This window comes from Cyprinus carpio, chromosome A22 (assembly GCF_018340385.1).
Source record: "Cyprinus carpio isolate SPL01 chromosome A22, ASM1834038v1, whole genome shotgun sequence".
Taxonomy (NCBI): Eukaryota; Metazoa; Chordata; class Actinopteri; order Cypriniformes; family Cyprinidae; genus Cyprinus; species Cyprinus carpio.
The window spans coordinates 9,915,316-9,934,124 of NC_056593.1; the positions used below are offsets into that span (position 1 = coordinate 9,915,316).

Genomic DNA, 18,809 nt, shown 5'->3' on the forward strand with positions numbered 1-18,809 from the left:
GACAAACTCGCAATTAACTTTTTTATTCTTTTATTGTGTGGCAGAAAAAAGCAATATGTATTTGCAGAATTATGAGTTTACATTTCACTACTCTGACTTTTTCCCCTCAAAATTCATTCAGAATTTTTCTCACAATTCACAACTGTGAGGAACAAAGTCAGAATTGTGAGTTTAAAAGTTGCAGTTATATTTTTTTATATTATTAATTCTGTGGTGGAGACAAGCTTCCATTGAAACTGCTTGTTTATGATGACTTAAAATCCTGTCTAGGTAGACAGCTTTCTATGTTTTAGACCTGCGCAAATCACAGCAGCAACTTGGCACTTGTCCAAAATGAAGCGGTGAAAATTTTCCAATATAGCAGGCACTTCTTCTGCTAGCCCTTGGGCGATTTAGGTTGAGCACCAGTGGAGTATTTAAACCAAAGTGGGCACACTTCACAAATCCTGCTGATGCAGGTCGTTTTTACAGTAGAACCAATAGCCAAGGGGATTTACTGCTCTGTTCGCAAGACACCATGACAAAGTGCAACGGCCTGACAGGACAACGCTGCTGAAGTCTGTCATTTGTCAATAGGTGATAGTAAGCCCTGCGGTTATGCTACAGAGATGAAGCTGACATTGCTCCAGCTGTTCAGTAGATTTTTCATCTGGGTTGGAGCTTCATGTGAGATTGAGTCTTTTCTCAGAAATAGGAGATTAAAAGAAATATTTTGGGTTGTGAGGCACTTACAATGGAAGTGTTGCCGTGTGATATCGCTCTATAACAGAACGGCCTGTGGTAAACAAGTTTTAACAGAACAATTTATTTTAAAAAAGCAAGGGATGAATCGAAAATATTTTTGTGGAAATCACATTAGGTTATAAATGCTGTTGACTGAGCTTAATGTAATTTATATAGAACCCAGAATAATCCTCCAGTTAATCTCATTCCTGTCTAAAAAAATAAACAAACAAACAAAAAGAGGTGTTAACAAGATCTCGCATGTGATTTTTTTCCTCCAATGGCAAAAAACAACAACTGCTTGCCATTTGAATTATGGCAAACATGCACCTACTAGGCACAGACCTAGCTGACTACCACATTTTAAAGCAGATTTCCCAATAACATCACCATTACAAAGACTAAAACATCCAATAGTAACTGAACGCATTCTATTTAACAAACGATAGGCGATTAGAGCACATGCTGAATATTTCCTTGTCTTGTCAATCTTCTTTTCCCTGTCCATCAATCTTTCGTCTAATTTAGTGCTGGCAGGAGCACATATGTTCACCTTGAATAATGACTGCCAACTTCTCTAAGACTAGAAGAGAGAGACAATAATCGAAATCTTTTGCTTGCAGTTGTAAGCGAATAAAACACGAGTGGCTACACTTTGCAATGGAAGCAGCCGAGCATATTGTGCAAATGCTTTACTCCTAAAGGGTTTAATTATAAGTCGCGCTAATATTGAAGCAGAAAATTCTGGTGCCGGGGACAAGTACAAGGCTTGCCAAGAACCATGGAACGGCTCAGACACATCACTAATTGCTCCAGAGCAAACAGATGTGTCTTCTATTTGGAGGCATTTTTAGCTTATTAAAGCACAGAGTGACACATCAAATGGCATTCAGAATAATTGATTGGCTGTGAACATCGTATCAACCTACAGCATGCAAAAAGAAATCCCATCCGTATATCATCCTTTGAGTGGTGATTTTCAACACAGAGCAAGGATTGAAAATTAACAGCAATAAAAACAGATTCTGTGGCTTCTTAACGCTAAACCAAAAACATAAACTGAATCTAAAATTAAAACAAATAAAAACAACCAAAACTCAAAACAAACAAAAACCAATCCTGAATCCACAAACCACAAACCATTTTTATTTTTATTTTCAATGGAATTTTGCCTTTGATTGACCTGTTCATAAAAAAAAAAGAAACAATTACATAAAAATAAATTACAATTGACCTTTAGGTAAACTCAGCCTCCACTGGGTACCGTTGCGCGCTCATAGAGGCGTAAAAAAAACATCCTGTTAGAAAGAATTAAAGAGTTCCTCATAAGAGTTTTGCTCATAAAGTGGTAAAAACTGAATGGATATTACTCGTACATAAGCTGGGATGAAGTGTGACACTGCACGCATGTAATTTGCCGTTTTCTTGAAAGAAATTGTTAAATTAAGCAGTAACGCAATTAAAAGCTGCAGACACTGCAAATCAGAATCAAGGCAGTTGAATGAAACAAAAGAACTTAATATAAAGCAATTACAAGAGACAACCTTGGTGTAATTTAAAAGAATGTTTTAGATATTGATTTTCTTCCACACAAGCACGCATTAATTGCACATAACTTGAAATATTGAACAATTTGATGTTACTGTGATTGTTGTTTTTAGCTACTCTGCCCTCTGTTGACCTGAATCAATACCTGAAGTATACTAGTATACTAGTATAATATAATTTCTGTAAAATTCAGCTTAAATCAATCCACACACAAAGATTCTCCATTAACTTAAGTTGGAATAGAGATAAAGCATGACTATAAAGTAACTAAAGCAGAGCTTAGCAAACAGTGAATAAGGTGTTTATATATATATATAATAATAAAGTATTTAAACATACATATAATATTACAGTATTTTATCAGCCAATTTATAAAATATATATATATATATAATATTACAGTATTTTATCAGCCATTTTATAGTATGTTTGTGTATAACTGCTTCTTTTTACAGAGAACAAATGTTTATTCCCAAAATAGCCAAAATAGTTTTAGATTAAAGCTGCAACTGTTGCAAACGAGACAAGAGAAAAGATGCTATTCTGAAAAGTCTCAAAAATACACAAAAATCATTCAAAAGAAATTCAGTAATTAATAAACAGACCTGAAGTTTCATTTCCATCCACTACAAAGCCCAAAATTGGACACTGCAGCCAATCTGTGTATAATTAAACAAGATTTTGATAAACGATTTGTATTTTTCATGCACCTTGAACAAGTAAATAAAAATGTGCCTTCATAACTAGCAATTGAGGAGTGACACTGACATCTAGATGCAGAGAAGCATATTACACTTGCCCTTACTGTCGTGAAATCACGCGTGTTTCCACTTGCCCACAGTTCAGAGGTCGTTCAGAACAGAAGATGGCAGAGTCATTGATTTGTAACAACACGCAAAGCAGGTAGAAAACGTGGGGTTTTACAACTAAATATTAATATATTCTGTAAAACACATTGTTGGCTAGGCCTATTTTGCTATAACAATGCAGTAAATTCAAACATAAAAGGAGTTTTTCTGTCAAACACAGGGTGAGTTCTGTGCTGAACAGAGATGTCAGACAGTTCGGAAAGAAGTTCATGTTTGATTCCAACGAGGAGACCTGCTGGAATTCTGACCAGGTAACGTTAAGTTAATTTCGCCGAGCTGGTGCGACGGTCAGTGTGGTCTTCTCATCCTCGTAACCCATTTTACCAACTTATTTTCAAAAATAGGGTGAATCCCAGTGGGTAGTCTTGGAGTTTCCACAGCCTGTGAAAGTGTCAGAGCTCAGGCTACAGTTCCAAGGAGGATTTTCAGGGAAATCTTGCAAATTAGAAGGTCAGTCAACACAAACAACAGCTTTTAGCGATAAAACATTGAAAGAGAGTCTTACCATGAGCTTCGAGGTTGTTAAGGGACGGTATATGTTTATGTATTTGGAATAATATACTGTAATTTTGAAATTGTTTCGGAGACTGTTTTAAAATTCTATGTGATACAAAGGCAGAATCGCTGTTGCCATGAAAACCAGAAATCGCGGCAAAATAGCTCAACGTTTGCCGCCCACTCCTATGAAGCAATGCGAATATTTTCATGAACTTATTTTATGTGTTTTTGTTTTATTTTGTATAGTTAAAAAAGTACCTGTCTTAACAGCCTGTGTGTTCCTGGGCTTATTACAATTATGGAAATCTGATGGTGGGGGATTTTAGTTTGATTCTTTCTGTAGCTTACACAAGTATGTGGTGCCAAAAGAATGCCTTTTTTTTTAGTGAGTCATTTGAATCATATTAAACAGATTCCTTCAAAAACTATGATTCATTTAAGTACCAAACAAGTGACTGCCTTAATTGGGTGAGTTATTGAATTATTCATTCAACTGATTCATGTATAAACTTTGCTTCCTTCACCTCTGAAACATCACTACTATGTTGATCTGCGGGCTGTGGCCTCGTACCTACAGACGACCAACGATTTTCAGAAGAGATAATTAATAAAAGACATTTAATTGTTTTGTTTTCTACAGGTTCTGCAAAAGAAAAGGATCTCAAACATATTGTAGACTTCTATCCAGAGGACAACAACTGTCTACAAATATCCTTCCACGTGGCGCAATATTCTTCTTTAGCAATCGCCACCTTTTGTCATTTTTGAATCAACTTCAATAAATGCATGTATATAATCACCATATTTTCTCAGATTGACTGTCTTATCTGTCACAATCAGTGGACATTTCCAGTACAGTAACCTACTACAACTTTTGTTTTCTCACAGATCCTGGCCGATGGCCAAATTGCCCATGTCTTTTATTTATCCCAAGCTTATCAAATCCTTGATTCTTCACCCACAGTTTTCCCATTCAAGATCCCCCTTTGGTTCAGAGGCTGAAAATAGTGTTTGAAAACAGTGCTGACTTTTTTGGAAGAATAATTGTTTACACATTAGAAATCCTGGGGGAAAGGGTTTTGTAATGTTTTGAGAAAAAGGACAAAGAGGAAGTATGAAGAGGCGGGAATGCCAACCAACCCCCCCACCCTTCCTTTCACCCCTGGATGTGGAATTTATTCCCACCTACTCACAGGAAAAGCATAAACTGATGTTACTTTGGATTTCATTTCATTGTTTCTACAGAGCCTCTATGGATTATATTCACATGTCTTTTCCGATCAACACAAATGAACTGCATGTCTGTAAAAGCGTTTTTAATAAAAAAAAATACAAAAAAAATACAAAAACAGTTATTCACATTGTCCATGTCAAAATAAAGCTATAAACTATGCAGGATAATTGTAAGGTCTTGTAAGAGCAGTCCTCTGCTTCATGTATTGTCAGACTCTGAAACTGGTCCCCGAAACAGCTTCAAAATGTGATCTTCAAGCAGTTTTTGCACTGCAATCAAGTTGGGAGACTTGTCAGTTATTAATTAATCATTTAAAAATGTATTATTTGTTATCAATATACTGTAAGTAATGACTCTTGCCTTTTTTGTGGCCTAATGCAACAGCGAGAGCAACAGGACTGTAGCCAGAGTCGGCCTCAAATGTGATATCTGCCCCACATCCTAAACACAAACTTACTTTAGTTCATCACCACAAATAATAAAATGCGTGAATATTTTGAAAAGACTTACTCAAGAGAGCTTCAACACATTTTATATGATTCCCACGAACTGCATACAGAAGAGGGGTCCCACCATTCTGTTAGAAAGTTTAAGTTTTTACATTTAAAAAAAAATGCAGTATTTAGTGGTTGTGTACAATTTTTAAATAGTGTCTGTAAGATTTTGAGAATAATTAAACCACTCATACCCAGTCATAGGAATCGATATCCACGCCATGTTGTAGGAGAATATTAACAATGTCTGCAAATCCTCCTGCGCTGGCCAAAGACAGAGCACTTTCTCGTTCCCGAGCCAGTGTTCTCGGATCTGCTCCCTGATATTATATAAAAGAAATAAAAAGAAATGTAAATGCTATACATTGTCCAGCCTTAGTGGCTAAGAAAATGTGTCTTTCTCACCTTCTGAAGGAGGAACTCCACCATCATTATCTCTCCAAATGCAGCAGCCCACATTAGTGGTGTGAAACCTCGCTCATCTTGACTGTTAAGCAGAGAGCTGTCTGCAAGAATACCCATACATACATATATACAGTGGAGGTCAAAATTAGAGAACAATCTATAAATACTTCATTTTTTCTGAAATGTTAATCTGCTCAAAATTTGAAGTTATGTTAGCTGTAGGTATACCACTGTTCCACTAACAGGTTTAACAAAATAGCCGAGGCATTTCGTGGAAAACACTGTGATCAAAATTAGAGAACAGTAACCACTACAGCACAAAAGAAGATTACAGCTAAAATTTTGGAGGGTTACAGTTTTCCAGAATTTAGTAAGTATAGTAGAGGGCCTTGTCCTGATGTGCTAAAGTCACTCAAAACATCTCTAGTGTCTCACTGCGCTGGTGTGATCTTGGTTCACTCTTCTTCTACGCTCTTCCATAGTTCAGTGACTGTAGTGGGTTTCTTTGTCGCCGAGGATTTTCCAGAGATTTTCAGTCAGGTTTAGATCAGGACTCTGGACCATCCATTTCATTATTTCAATGTTCTTAGCTTCAAGGAATTGCTTTACCTGTTTTGCAGTGTGACGGGAGCACTGTCTTGCATGAAAATTGCAGGCTGATTGGGAGATGATTACAGCGAAGGAACTGCATGATGCTGAAGGAGGTTCTGATAAACATTTGCATTCACATGTCATGTAACTGTATAAGAGACTCAACTCCTGTTGCAGAAAACATCCCCAAACCATGACAATTCCTCCTCCACCTTTCATCTTTACACACTTTGGATTCAGTCTTTCCCCAGTTTGATGCTGAACATAATGTTTCCCATCAGACCCAAATAAATAATACTTGCTCTTACCACTAAAGTGAACTTTGGACCAGTTCTCCTCTCTCCACACAACATTCTCCTCAGCAAAGGTGAGCCTAACGTTTCGATTCTTTCTGCTGATGAGAGGTTTGGTGCACTTTCAGTCTGACTTCTCTTTAACGTGCCAGGACATCCATACCCTGTTCAGCACTGAACTGGTGAGCAATTCCAGCTGCAGTGTTGAACCATTTCCCCATTGAGAGTCTTCACATTATCCTGTCTTCTCGTGCATTTGTCTTACGTATGCGACCAGCCTTTTTGGAGGACTTTTGGTGTCATTGTAAAGCTGCAATATTCTAGAAATTTCAAATTTGGAATGACAAAGTTCTTGTGCGGTGGCTAAAAGGGACATCCCTTTAGCCTTCATCTGGACCCCCTCCTGTTGCAGGGATTGCCATATAATTTAGGAAATTAGCAGCAGGTGCCAGATTAACGCCAATAACTATTGGTATTTGCAAGTGTTCTTTAATTTTGATCAGAGTTATTTTTCATATATCTCATTTGAGCTTTTATACTGTACTCTAGAATACAATTAATTTATGAAATATGCTTTAAAAAAATTGTGCTTCTAATCCTTTTAGTATAACTTCAAATAGGACTAAGCAAGCATTGACCTTGAAATGTAGAAAATTGTAGGTTGATCTCTACTGTACTTATGTATTTATTAATGCATGTGCTGGATACACACATTTATTTATTTATTTAATAAGGCACGTGTTGGATGATACCTTTGGATAAATGTACCTCCAGTTGTGAAATCTCTCCATGGGCTGCCAGCTGATGAATTGAGAGGTCTACAAGACATAATTAAATGCAATAATTATACTTAAAAAGAATGTATGCATTTGAAATCTGCCTTTAATAAACAGTATATAGAAGAAGGTGACAGACTCACTGTCTAAAGTGGCCGGTCGGACTGTGACCTCATTTCCACGCTGTTTATTCGTCAGAGTGGTCGAATGGTTTACAGCATTCTCGTCATGTCGGTTTTCCATAATCACTTATCTTTAAACCTGATTTAAATGTACGCAATAAAGAAAAATATAGAGACTTAATATATACGATTAAAAAATAACAAGATAATAAACAAGATTAGCGCCAATTATTGTGCATAATTAGTTAATAATACTAATATAAAATAACTAAATATGTCTTAGGAGAAACTTACCTTGATTGTTTACACTTTATGACAAAACATGATCTTAAACTTCACAGGTTCGTATAGGCTGCTTTGGTTTCCTGATTCGTTTGTAAAAGTGAAACTGAAATAGGAGTCTTGCATGTGCATTGAGCTCAACAAACTCAAACTCTATTTAATGATATCGTATGAAACATTAGGCTACTTTTCCTCATAATATATATTTTACTTTTGGCTGCAAAATTAATCGCATCTTTCTTAACTGTTAGAGTTGGAAAAGCAGCTGTTCATGAACGAGTCGGGGGTTTTGAACGAATCTTTTAAGAATCGTTTTAGTTCACTTTCATGTACTGACTCCTTCGAAGACTGACTATAGCTGGAGCCAATAGCATTTGAGTGCGGACTGGGAAGGAGCATTTCATTGGTTGAATCTGATCAGTACGCCCCATTCATTGGTGTTTTACTCTGTCTGTATGTCTATCTATCTACCTACATTTATTCATTTTTGTCTTTTTTTTTCAATAGCTAATAACAATCAGCCCATCAGCTTCCTAAATAGTTAAATATTTGGGTGAACAAAAAAAAAAAAATCTTTGTTGTCTTTTGTGGGGAAAACGCATGATGCTTCAATGCGTATATCAGTAGACTTAAAAAACAAATTGTTAATTTAAATACGATTTATTTCAGTCATGAACGAGTATTTTGAATGAATCGTTCAATGACTCGTTACCTGCGTAAACATCTGCAGAATGGGCCACTGAACGATTCAGTGAACTAATCTTACTGGTGAACCGATTCAAAATATTCGAGTCACTGAGATGAATCGTAATGGCCAGAACTAGTGGCTAGGAACTATTTATTGACCTGGTGTTCCTCCGGATGATGTTTTGGGAGCACATTTGTAAGGGAACAGCTACGGTTTCATAAAGAATTTTATAAATTTATATCATATATTAATATTTAATAAAGATGGAGGACCAAGAAATGCAGTTGAAAGTAAAAAGAGGTAAGTTACCCTGGATAGATTCAGAGTCCTTATGTCTATAATCAACAACGACTTGGTGCACTTGTGTATGCTTGATCTTTAACATTTAATTTACATTACTGCATTCATTAGACGCGTTATTTAAGCGTGTCTCATCGACAGTCTGATTTGAGAGTACACATAATTTGTTATGCACCTGATGAAAAGACACTGATCACGTGTTTTGTTTATTTCTACTACAGTGACTGATAAATTCACAGAGAGCATGTATGTGTTAGCCAATGAACCGTCGATAGCGCTTTACAGGTTGCAAGAGCACGTCCGGAGATCCCTGCCAGAGCTCGCGCAACACAAGGTGCGTTATTTTAATGCGTTTCTTTATATCGCCCAGCCTATATCACAGTAATACAGACAGTATAATTGCCTAAACACTATAATGTTTTTTTACAGATAACATTTGTGCTGCCATATTAGAATCCCACTTCACAATTATAATCTATAACTGTAAATTATAAAATAAATACTATTTTTGGTATAAACAATGTTATACTGTGTAATATATTACTGATTTATTATTTCATGTAAATAGCCTACACTTGTTAGTTTGACTTGAAAAAGTTTTTTTTTTTTTCTGCTCTATGTTATGCTTTATTGTTGTTATTTATAGTCTTTTGTTTTAATTTTTTTTGTAGCGCTTTGTGTATGATGAAAGCACATTATAAATAAAATGTATTATAATCACATTAACAAGCTGACTTAAAGGATTAGTTCATTTCCAGAATAAAAAAATCCTGATAATTTACTCACCCCCCATGTCGTCCAAGTTTTTCATGTCTTCCTTTCTTCGGTTGCAAAGATATTAAGGTTTTTGAGGGAAACAGTCCAGGATTTTTCTCCATATAATGGACTTCAGTGGTGGCCAATGGGTTGAAGGTACAAATTGCAGTTTCAGTGCAGCTTCAAGGGGCTCTACACAATCCCAGCCGAGGAATAAGAGTCTTAGCTAGCAAAACGATTGGTCTTTTATTAAAAAAACAAAAACATTAAAAATTATATACTTTTTAACCACAAATAATGGATGAATTTGCGGACGGACATCACAGAGCTAGTGTAAGATGTGCATTTGTGGTTAAAAAGTATATAATTTTTTTAGTTTTTTAAGAAATGACCAATCGTTTCTATAGATAAGACCCTTATTTCTCGGCTGGGATTGTGTAGAGCCCTTTGAACCTGCATTGAAACAATTTGCAGTTTGGACCTTCATCCCAATGGCCACCACTGAAGTCCATTATATGGAGAAAAATCCTGGAATGTTTGCTCTTTGGGTATGAGAAAATCGCATTATAATCAAAGTACATATTTATTGTTATTATATTAGCAAGTTGACTGAAGTGTCGTGATGAATTGTGAATTTGTAGACAGACATGCAGAGTTGGGAGGAACAAAGTCAAGGGGCAATCTACACTGTTGAATATGCATGCAGGTAAGATATGCATTACATAAATTAATGATCTATATTATGTAGTATTTTATCTAATGGGCTTCATGTCTGTGTTTCAGTGCGGTGAAAAGCATGACAAATAGTAGTCTCTATTTCAAGAACATAGACGGTCTGCTCCGGCAAGCCATTTCACTGAAGGAACAGATCAGCAGCTCGCAAGGACGAAGGTTGTCGTCACTATCCATATTTAATGCAATTAAATGCATTTACATTATTATTACTATTTTTTTGTATATCACTTCACTGTTAAATGTAAATGTGACATTGGCTTACTGTCATTTTTCTTTGCTCGTTTGCTTCACTTTTAATTTGCTCACTTTTTCTGTTTTTAAACATACATGTCACTTCAGTGCTGTGAACGATACACCCACACACACTTCAGTCACACCACCTTGACTCACGGAAATCTTTCTCTAAGGTTAGTTTTGCTTCATTTTTGATTCTTTCTACACCTGGTTTATGTACGTAAGTTGCATATAAAATATTTTGTACTATTTTATCAATTCACTTAGGCTTCTCCCACACATTTATTTTATTATTATGTGGTATATGTAATTTAAGAATGTCATCTCATGTTCATCTCAACTTTTAAAGTTTTATTTTTCTGCATCAATCGTTTACTGCAGTGTTTTGAATATGCAAAAAATATACATGTCTTTTTTAGCAAAAAGAAACAAGATAAGAGGAATTACTCTATAACAGCTACACAAATTTTCAAGTATTTCAGTAGTAATTTCACAGTATTATTATTATTATTTTTTCAGTTAATGTGACTTCTGACACCTGTAAGTTGAAATTAGGTGTACAAAAGCAATCAGATTTTTTTATACACATAATTTGCTTTAAATGTCATAAATAATTTGCCTGCCTTCTAAGACAATAGTGTACAGACACACAGCATTTATAAGAAAAGAAATCTCTTATGCTGACCAAGGCTACATTTAATTGATTAAAAATACAGTAATATTGTGAAATATTTTTACAATTTTGTTTAAATTTTTTTTCAATTTCAAATAATTTTTAATATATAATATGTATTTTCAGCAACCATTACTACAATCTTCAGTGTCACATTTTAATATATAATATGTAATATATTATTTAAATTGTAATAACATTTCACTATTACTGTTTTTAGAATGTTTTTTAGAGACTTATTCGGAACTTTTAGCAGCAGGTGTGTTTGTGCGTATATTATGCACATTAAATATAACCATATACTGTATTATATAATGCCCATCTTGACACCAAATTAGATGTGTTACCATTCATACTAAAGTTGAATCCTTGATCGTGGCTTTACGAGCAAGTACAGATCTCATCTCACTGTTGACCCCGTTCCAGGGTTTGGCCTGTGCTTGAAACAGGCTGGACTCTGTCGAAAGTGTCCGGTGTGTCCGTCCGCTCCCACCACCACCATAGCCGTCTTTATCGTTAAAGTGACCGTGAGGGCCGTTGGATGGCGAGTACTGGGATTTAGGATCTGTGTGAGTGGGGTTGTGCAGGTTGGCTGAGCTGTGTTGCCTCCGTGGTTTTTCTGTAATGCTTGGGTTAGACGTACGGATTCCAGCAATGTTTTCAGGGTTGCTGTGGTACATGATGTGGGCGTGTTCATTGCGGAATTGTTTGGCTGTATGTACAGCCCTTATTAGGGAGTGTATAATGATAAGTATCAGGACGAGAACACCGGAGGAGAGCACACACACACTGGCTATGCCTGTCTCAACTTCAAACACCAGCAACATGAAAATAGACATGACTGTGAAGAAAAAAAAAAAAAGAAAAAGAAATATTTATGTCAAACCCCTCCATGCTATGACTGATAAATGATGAATATACACTAATGTACTGGGTTTTGTTTTGTTTACAGAAAAAGAGCTTTGGATCCTGGCATGCTTAAGGATGGAGGAGAAAAGCATAGCTCTGGGATATAAACTGATGAAGACCTGAATGAAACTATATACTATATTCTCTTGGTGCCACCACTTCATATTGATAATGATTGCTCTTTTAAAGTATGGAAGCCCATTTCCACATCCAAGTTAAAAAATAAAAAGGTAATTTTGAATTTAAAATAAGAAATAAATTCATATTGTGAGATTTAAAGTCACAATCAGGAGTTGAAACTCCAGGAATATATTGCAGTTGCGAGATTTAAAGTCAAATTTTGAGGTGTAAAGTCACCATTGGGAGATATAAAGTTGTGGCTTCAAAGAAAATATGTGACCCTGGAACACAAATATTTGTTGCAATAGCCAAAAATATATTGTATGGGTCAAAACCATCGATTTTCCTTTTATGCCAAAAATTATTAGGATATTAAGTAAAGATCATGTTCAATGAAGATATTTTGTAAATTTCCTACTGTAAATATATCAAAAATGTATTATCATTAGTAATATGAATTGCTAAGGACTTCATTTGGACAACTTTAAAGGCAATTTTCTTAATATTTTGATATATTTTTTTTTTTTGCACCCTCAGATTCCAGATTTTAAAAATAGTTTTATCTCTGCCAAATATCGTCCTATCCTAACAAACCATACATCGATGGAAAAAGTTTATTTATTCAGCTTTCAGATGAAATCTCAATTTCAAAAAATTTACCATTATGACTGTTTTTTTTGGTCCAGTGTCACATATTGCAATTGCAAGATTTAATGTAACTTTGTAACATGAAGTTATGTTATAAAATTTAAATACACAATTAGGAAATTTAAAATTTTTAATTAGGGAAAAAGTTGCAGCTCCAAGGAAAAAATTGTAATTGTGAAGTTTAATGTCACACTGCAACGTATAAAGTCGATTTAAGTCACAATTACAAGAAATAAAGTCACAATTACCACTTTCTTTCTTTATTCTGAGTCAGAAATGGTCTTCCTTACTAAAGTAAAATTATTAGAAAAAAAAATAAAAAATCTTTTGATATAAAAGATGTAAGAATGGACATATGATATTTATAAGCTCCTTTAGGTGTTTTGGTTACAATTAGTTCACATTTTGCACATTCTTTATTTGGTGTATTGAGGACAATGTAACTGATGTTCTGTAAATGTGTATATACTTAATCTAATGATTAAAGTTTTTAAATATAATTCATGACATGACTTCCATGTGTTTTTTTGTGTAGCACTTACCAGCTAAGTAAGCTGAAACTCCAGGGCAAAACAACCCAATGGTCACATGCCGGACAACCCTGCTATCCAACAGAAACCAGTCGGCCCTTAGAATATAAGCAAAGAAAAAAAAAACTGAAATCAATTTTTCTTTTATGGACTAGTAGCAAGGTCTCAATTTGCAAAACAAATAGACTGATTTCAAAGACCTACTAGAATAAAAAACATCATGCTGTTCTTTGAATTCGAAATCGTTTAAAATGTTTAAACATTGTTTATATCCAAGGTTCTGGAGGTCAATATAAAATTCAAAAGTCCAGTAAATGTAAATTACCTTTGATATACAGTGTGGCCGCCAAACATATTTGAATGAATTTTTTCAGAACTTTTCTCTCAATTACTTTCAAGGAGAGTTTTAGTGGATGAAGAAATTTTCCTTTTACTACAAATATGTGCCAATGGTGTTCAACTACCAAACACTAAAATGGTTTTACAACTAGGCTATTTTATCATTTGAAACCTAAACTCTTTTTGGGGAATGTTCTTCTAGAAAGTGTATCTTTCTTTCAAGTAAATGTCACTCATTTGGTTCGAGATTCTGATTAAGTGTCTACAAAAATAAGTTTCTCTGTTACCTTTGAGTGTCTGGTTCTCCTCGGCATATTTCAGTAGCGAAATAGCTGTGAAGCAAACACACAACAACTGAGCTCACGTTGAGTGTCAGAGACAAGGCTGAGAGGACCGTAGAAACGGCCATTAACACAGCTGTGATCTCATTCGACCCGAATGTAGGCGAATCATTTATAACAGCCTGTTGCGTTTGGAGCTGGAAGATCAAGATTACGGACAATACGGATATTATTCCGGATAAAATCCCTAAAAACGCGAGTACCACGAGAGAACGCTGACTGTAGGAATGCGTCATGTCCGATTTACCACATAAACAAACACCAGTCCGTCAAAAATGACGTTTTAACCACTTTTCCTCGATATCTTCTCACTGTTTGCGGGTTTCTTGACGAGGAAAACAAACGACGCGCGAGAGGCTGCTGTGGAATGCGCGTGCTCTCGTGCCGATGGTGTTCAGTCAGAGCGTGTGATCCACTTTAAATCCCCAGATTAAAAACGTTTTTTTTTTTTTCATGCAACATTGGAGTTCTTATTTGGATTTATTTGCCCAAGCAATGCAGCATCTTACTCGTCCTGCACTTCGCTCTTGAGAACGTCTCTCCAAAGGAATGCGCTTTCCTGTGCTTTCCATGTAGTTGTTCAGTGCATGCAACAGGTGTAGTACACTAACTGAAGTCTATTTTTCATCCCAGATAGCACACTTACCTCTGCAAGATGTCTGTTAAAGATTGCTTCATCTGGAGAGCATCTGCTGCGTACAAACATCTGTTAGACGTCTAACAGATGCATACATACATACATTCTAAATCATAAACATCTTTAAGACATAATGGTCTTGTTATAGGCTACATTTACATTCATTTAGCAGATGCTTTTACAAACAAGGAACATAAGGAGGCAATAATCTGAAAAGTGCTAGCAATAAAAAGTTTCAAACATTGTCCAGAATAGTACAAACGAGAAGTAGTTGGGATATAAGAATAGTAAAGGGATATTAAAAATAAGTATAGTGTGTTAGGCCTATTCACCTTATTTTGCAAGACAGAAGGTATTTTATTTGAATGTGCAAGATCTCTGATTCATAAGCCGGTATAACTAGCAGTTGTGAACGGTAAAACTATTTGACCTGCAAACCAATAATGATGAATTAAAATTATATTATAAGAAATACCAGTTTGGATTGTTTTGTACAGCTAAAATAACTGAAAGCCAATGAGACCGGAAGCCTCGCACGTTTAAAATGGCCGCGCCCAGTCTTAAAGGGATACTCCACCCCAAAATGAAAATTTTGTCATTAATCACTTACCCCCATGTCGTTCCAAACCCGTAAAAGCTTCGTTCGTTAATATAAACACAATTTAAGATATTTTGGATGAAAACCGGGAGGCCTGTGACTGTCCCATAGACTGCCAAGTAAGTTACACTGTCTAGGTCAGGAAAAGTATGAAAGTCATCGTCAGAATACTCCATCTGCCATCAGTGGTTCAACTGTAACATTATGAAGCGACAAGAATGGTTTTTGTAAGTGAAGAAAACAAAAATAACGACTTTATTCAACAATTCCTTTGTCAACAGTCTCCTCTGTGTCTCTCCATATCACCGTATGCTGCGTATGCTCTACTGTATCAGCCGCGCCACAAATATGTGCTGGTTTCTTTAAAATCAAAGCTAAATAAATGTAGAAACAGCACATCCTTGTGATATGGAGAGATAAAGGATTTTTTGTATAAAGTCATTATTTTTGTTTTCTTCGCTTACAAAAAGTATTAGTGATAGCCTAAGATCATTAAAAACGTCGCATATTCATACCCTGATAACACATGTACATCACAGAGATGTCAATTTGACATCTGCAAAACGGATTTTTTAGAGTATTTGCTCATCTGCAACAACCTTAAACAAACAACTGTCAAATATACATTTAGAAGACGTCTTTAAGATGTTTATGATTTAGAATGTATGTAAAAGACGTCTATCAGATGTTTGTACACAGCAGATGCTTTCCTGAAGCAACCTTTAACAAACATCTTGCAGATGTGTGTGTGCTATCTGGGTAGTGTATCTTCCACAATAAATATGTATTAAGAATTATTATTTTGCACAAAAATTAAAGTACACAACAAGAAAGATTAGATTCAGAAGAAAGGACCAGGGTTTGAGAGCACTAAGGTAAGAGAACTAGCAACAGCATTTTTAGTGTGTTTTGTAAGTGGTGCAATTTTAAAAGGCAGTTGCTGCCTTTTAAAACTGATAAAGCTTTGCTTCGGTTGCCTTAGAGACAAGCATTGCACTCTGGAGAACTCTTAGTTAAGGCTTTTTGAAAAATAGAACTAGTGTTTGGTTATAAATTGCTCTGAAATATGTGACATTCTGTACAAGCAATATCCTGATCAAAAGGAAAAAAATATCTTCAGGTGCAAAAGCAGTGCTGAACATATAAAGAGCATCAATCCTACCACGGCAGGCCTTTATTAGGAACATTTTATTTATGAATATACATGTCATATGCATTATATTTAGACGTATTTGCATAAAAGTGAAACGTTGCTTGTTACCTTAACCTTGAATGCGCAGGTGGTTTTTTTTTTTCTTTTTTTCTTCTCAAGAACTCAAGGTCTGCCGCTGTGCTGAACGCGATAAGCCTGACACTAAAAAAACATCGCCTGAAAAATCGCCTAAACATGAACGCTGACCAGAGAGGCTATTTCTGAAACCGAGAGACTCACCACATGCACAAAAACTTCAGGCCAATGATGTTGTCAAAAGCAGAAGTGAGAAGTTTCAGGGAAGAAAAAAAAAAAAAGTTGACACTTGACACTTTCCAGAGTTTCCTTTAGTCGATATGAGACGTATAGTAATTATATTAACCACTATGAATGTATAATACACATAAAGGTTCCAGGGTTGAAAAGGTTTCCGAAAGCATTTCTTAAAATAACAGTATTTTTCTTATTATGAAGAACATTTTAAATAACCTAAAGAAGCTTTTTCAACTATAAATAACCTTTTGTGTTATGATGGATGTTAATGGAACTATCAGTGCCAAAGAATCTTTATCTTTAAAGAGTCATTATTTAACATTTGAACATTTTAAACATTTTAAAGTTCCACAAAAAAACTTTTTCATTAGTTGTATGCATATAATGATGCTTTGAGGAGACTGAGAAATTATTATAGTGATATGACAGTCTTAAAATTATGATTCTGTATCTTTATTTAACTTTCTCACCTATTGCATTTCATTATCGTATAGAGCTTTTTTGGACATTTGAGTTCAGTTACTTAAGCTTCTAGTAGTTTATTGAATTACGTAAAATAAAAATAGACTTAATAGCCAGACTTTTAATTATTAAAATAAATCAAATTAAATTAAAGAACTAACACTCTCTAACCCTAAAATAATTCTTTATTTTCTTACTAAATTATATTGAATATTCAAGATGCCTTTTAAGGCAAGGCACTATAGGCAAAATTGATCAATTTGGGATTTTGGGCTGTTTTGCTTTCATAGCTGTTGACAGTATTTTCTGATTTATGGAGTGATAATAAGAGAAATATTTAGTATGTCAACAAATTGAAACAATAATTTTGAACTTGTCTTTATAGTGCACAGTTTTCACTTCTGGAAATGTATGCAAATGCATATTTAATTCCAAAATTCCTCATTTGCCTCATTTAAATGCAACATTTCTGAAAACTTGTAATACAAAACAGTTGTTTTAATGTACAGTGATAAATCAGCTGGGGTGATATCCGTTAGTTGAAGGTTACATTTTTACCCTTTTCACCTGTGGTGTCTTGCCTTATAATCAGTGTTTATGTGTTCAGACTGGAGGGAATCTGAACACACTGAGCTTCCTGCAGGAGGGATGCCGAGGGACTTTCAGGTGCATGACACAAAGTTGCTGATTCTTGCATCAGATGACATGCAGATCAAACTCTCAGAGGGGAACTAAAGCCACGGTGTGAGTGAGAGATATTGTTGACCTCTTTACAGCATGTGAAGTAGATTTCTCTTGTGCATCTCATTGCTACTTTTTATGGGAAGTCTTGTGAATTGTGAATGTGTTATTAGTTTTATAGTCATTTTTATACATATTTTGAGGTGGTTACCCCGTTGTAAAAAATTATAGTGAATAAAAAAAGTAAGATATTTCGAATTTTATGCATTTTATTCATGCAAATCCGTAATAAAGAAATGTAATTTTCTTGATGAACTGTAATGAAATGTGCACACATTTTACATTTGTTTAATTATTGATTGATTGATTTATTTTCCCATGAAATATGAAGCACATTTGACCAGCCAAAAATTAGGAGTCTGTATACTCCTAATCTTATAAGATTTATAAGAGTAATATAGGCTTTAAGTTTCATAACCTTTTCCTGACGTTTCTACATATATAAATGTATTTCTGCCTTTCTATCTAATAATATTTTTTTTTAAATAAATGTTATTATTAAGTTTTGTTCAGAGACTCTAGCTTTGGACCTTAAAGGCTGAAACTTCTTCCAGCACATTATAAAAAAATATTATATGCTATTATATTGTATTTAAACAAAATAATACATAAAAAATAATAATAAATGTCTCTCTAACTCAAAATATTAAGGCTTTTTCAGTTCGGTTTCTGCAGTTCATGCTGGATTGATATTATCATGTGTCTGATGCGCAATTAATTTTAATAGGCGACTCAAACTGGTTTAATAGCTTCATCACTGTCATTTTCAGCGTTTAATATGCTTAAAATAAAAAGAAC

General features: G+C 34.9%; 4 protein-coding genes across 9 annotated transcripts; 2 read left to right on the plus strand and 2 right to left on the minus strand.

The window, feature by feature from the left end:
• Positions 1-3,026: 3,026 nt before the first annotated feature.
• nr2c2ap (nuclear receptor 2C2-associated protein) lies at positions 3,027-4,989 on the plus strand. Of its 4 annotated transcripts, none has more exons than XM_042711827.1 (6): positions 3,027-3,174; positions 3,301-3,391; positions 3,485-3,590; positions 4,025-4,106; positions 4,279-4,346; positions 4,601-4,989. In XM_042711827.1, the coding sequence occupies exons 1-6, from the start codon at positions 3,137-3,139 to the stop codon at positions 4,651-4,653; spliced, it is 438 nt and encodes a 145-aa protein (XP_042567761.1). In that variant the 5' UTR covers positions 3,027-3,136; the 3' UTR covers positions 4,654-4,989. The 4 variants fall into 4 exon arrangements, with proteins under 4 accessions (XP_042567761.1, XP_042567759.1, XP_018965805.1 ...); XM_042711825.1 differs by having other exon boundaries at positions 4,279-4,426; positions 4,527-4,666; XM_019110260.2 differs by lacking the exon at positions 4,025-4,106.
• Positions 4,940-11,705, minus strand: rfxank (regulatory factor X-associated ankyrin-containing protein). Of its 2 annotated transcripts, none has more exons than XM_042711824.1 (8): positions 11,569-11,705; positions 7,575-7,692; positions 7,408-7,473; positions 5,772-5,872; positions 5,561-5,686; positions 5,383-5,449; positions 5,233-5,313; positions 4,940-5,141 (listed from the first exon to the last, which is right to left on the minus strand). In XM_042711824.1, exons 2-8 carry the CDS (start codon positions 7,672-7,674, stop codon positions 5,071-5,073), a joined length of 612 nt encoding a protein of 203 aa, XP_042567758.1. In that variant the 5' UTR covers positions 7,675-7,692; positions 11,569-11,705; the 3' UTR covers positions 4,940-5,070. The 2 variants fall into 2 exon arrangements, with proteins under 2 accessions (XP_042567758.1, XP_042567757.1); XM_042711823.1 differs by lacking the exon at positions 11,569-11,705 and adding an exon at positions 7,848-8,276.
• borcs8 (BLOC-1 related complex subunit 8) lies at positions 8,664-12,643 on the plus strand. 2 transcript variants are annotated; one of them, XM_019110261.2, is made up of 5 exons: positions 8,664-8,823; positions 9,045-9,157; positions 10,221-10,285; positions 10,363-10,470; positions 12,174-12,643. In XM_019110261.2, the coding sequence occupies exons 1-5, from the start codon at positions 8,787-8,789 to the stop codon at positions 12,235-12,237; spliced, it is 387 nt and encodes a 128-aa protein (XP_018965806.1). In that variant the 5' UTR covers positions 8,664-8,786; the 3' UTR covers positions 12,238-12,643. The 2 variants fall into 2 exon arrangements, with proteins under 2 accessions (XP_018965806.1, XP_018965808.1); XM_019110263.2 differs by lacking the exon at positions 12,174-12,643 and adding an exon at positions 10,654-10,721.
• On the minus strand, positions 11,572-14,749 carry LOC109096636 (transmembrane protein 221-like). Its single transcript, XM_019110256.2, has 3 exons — positions 14,055-14,749; positions 13,441-13,526; positions 11,572-12,062 (listed from the first exon to the last, which is right to left on the minus strand). The coding sequence occupies exons 1-3, from the start codon at positions 14,342-14,344 to the stop codon at positions 11,572-11,574; spliced, it is 867 nt and encodes a 288-aa protein (XP_018965801.1). The 5' UTR covers positions 14,345-14,749.
• Between the last annotated feature and the right edge of the window lie 4,060 nt (positions 14,750-18,809).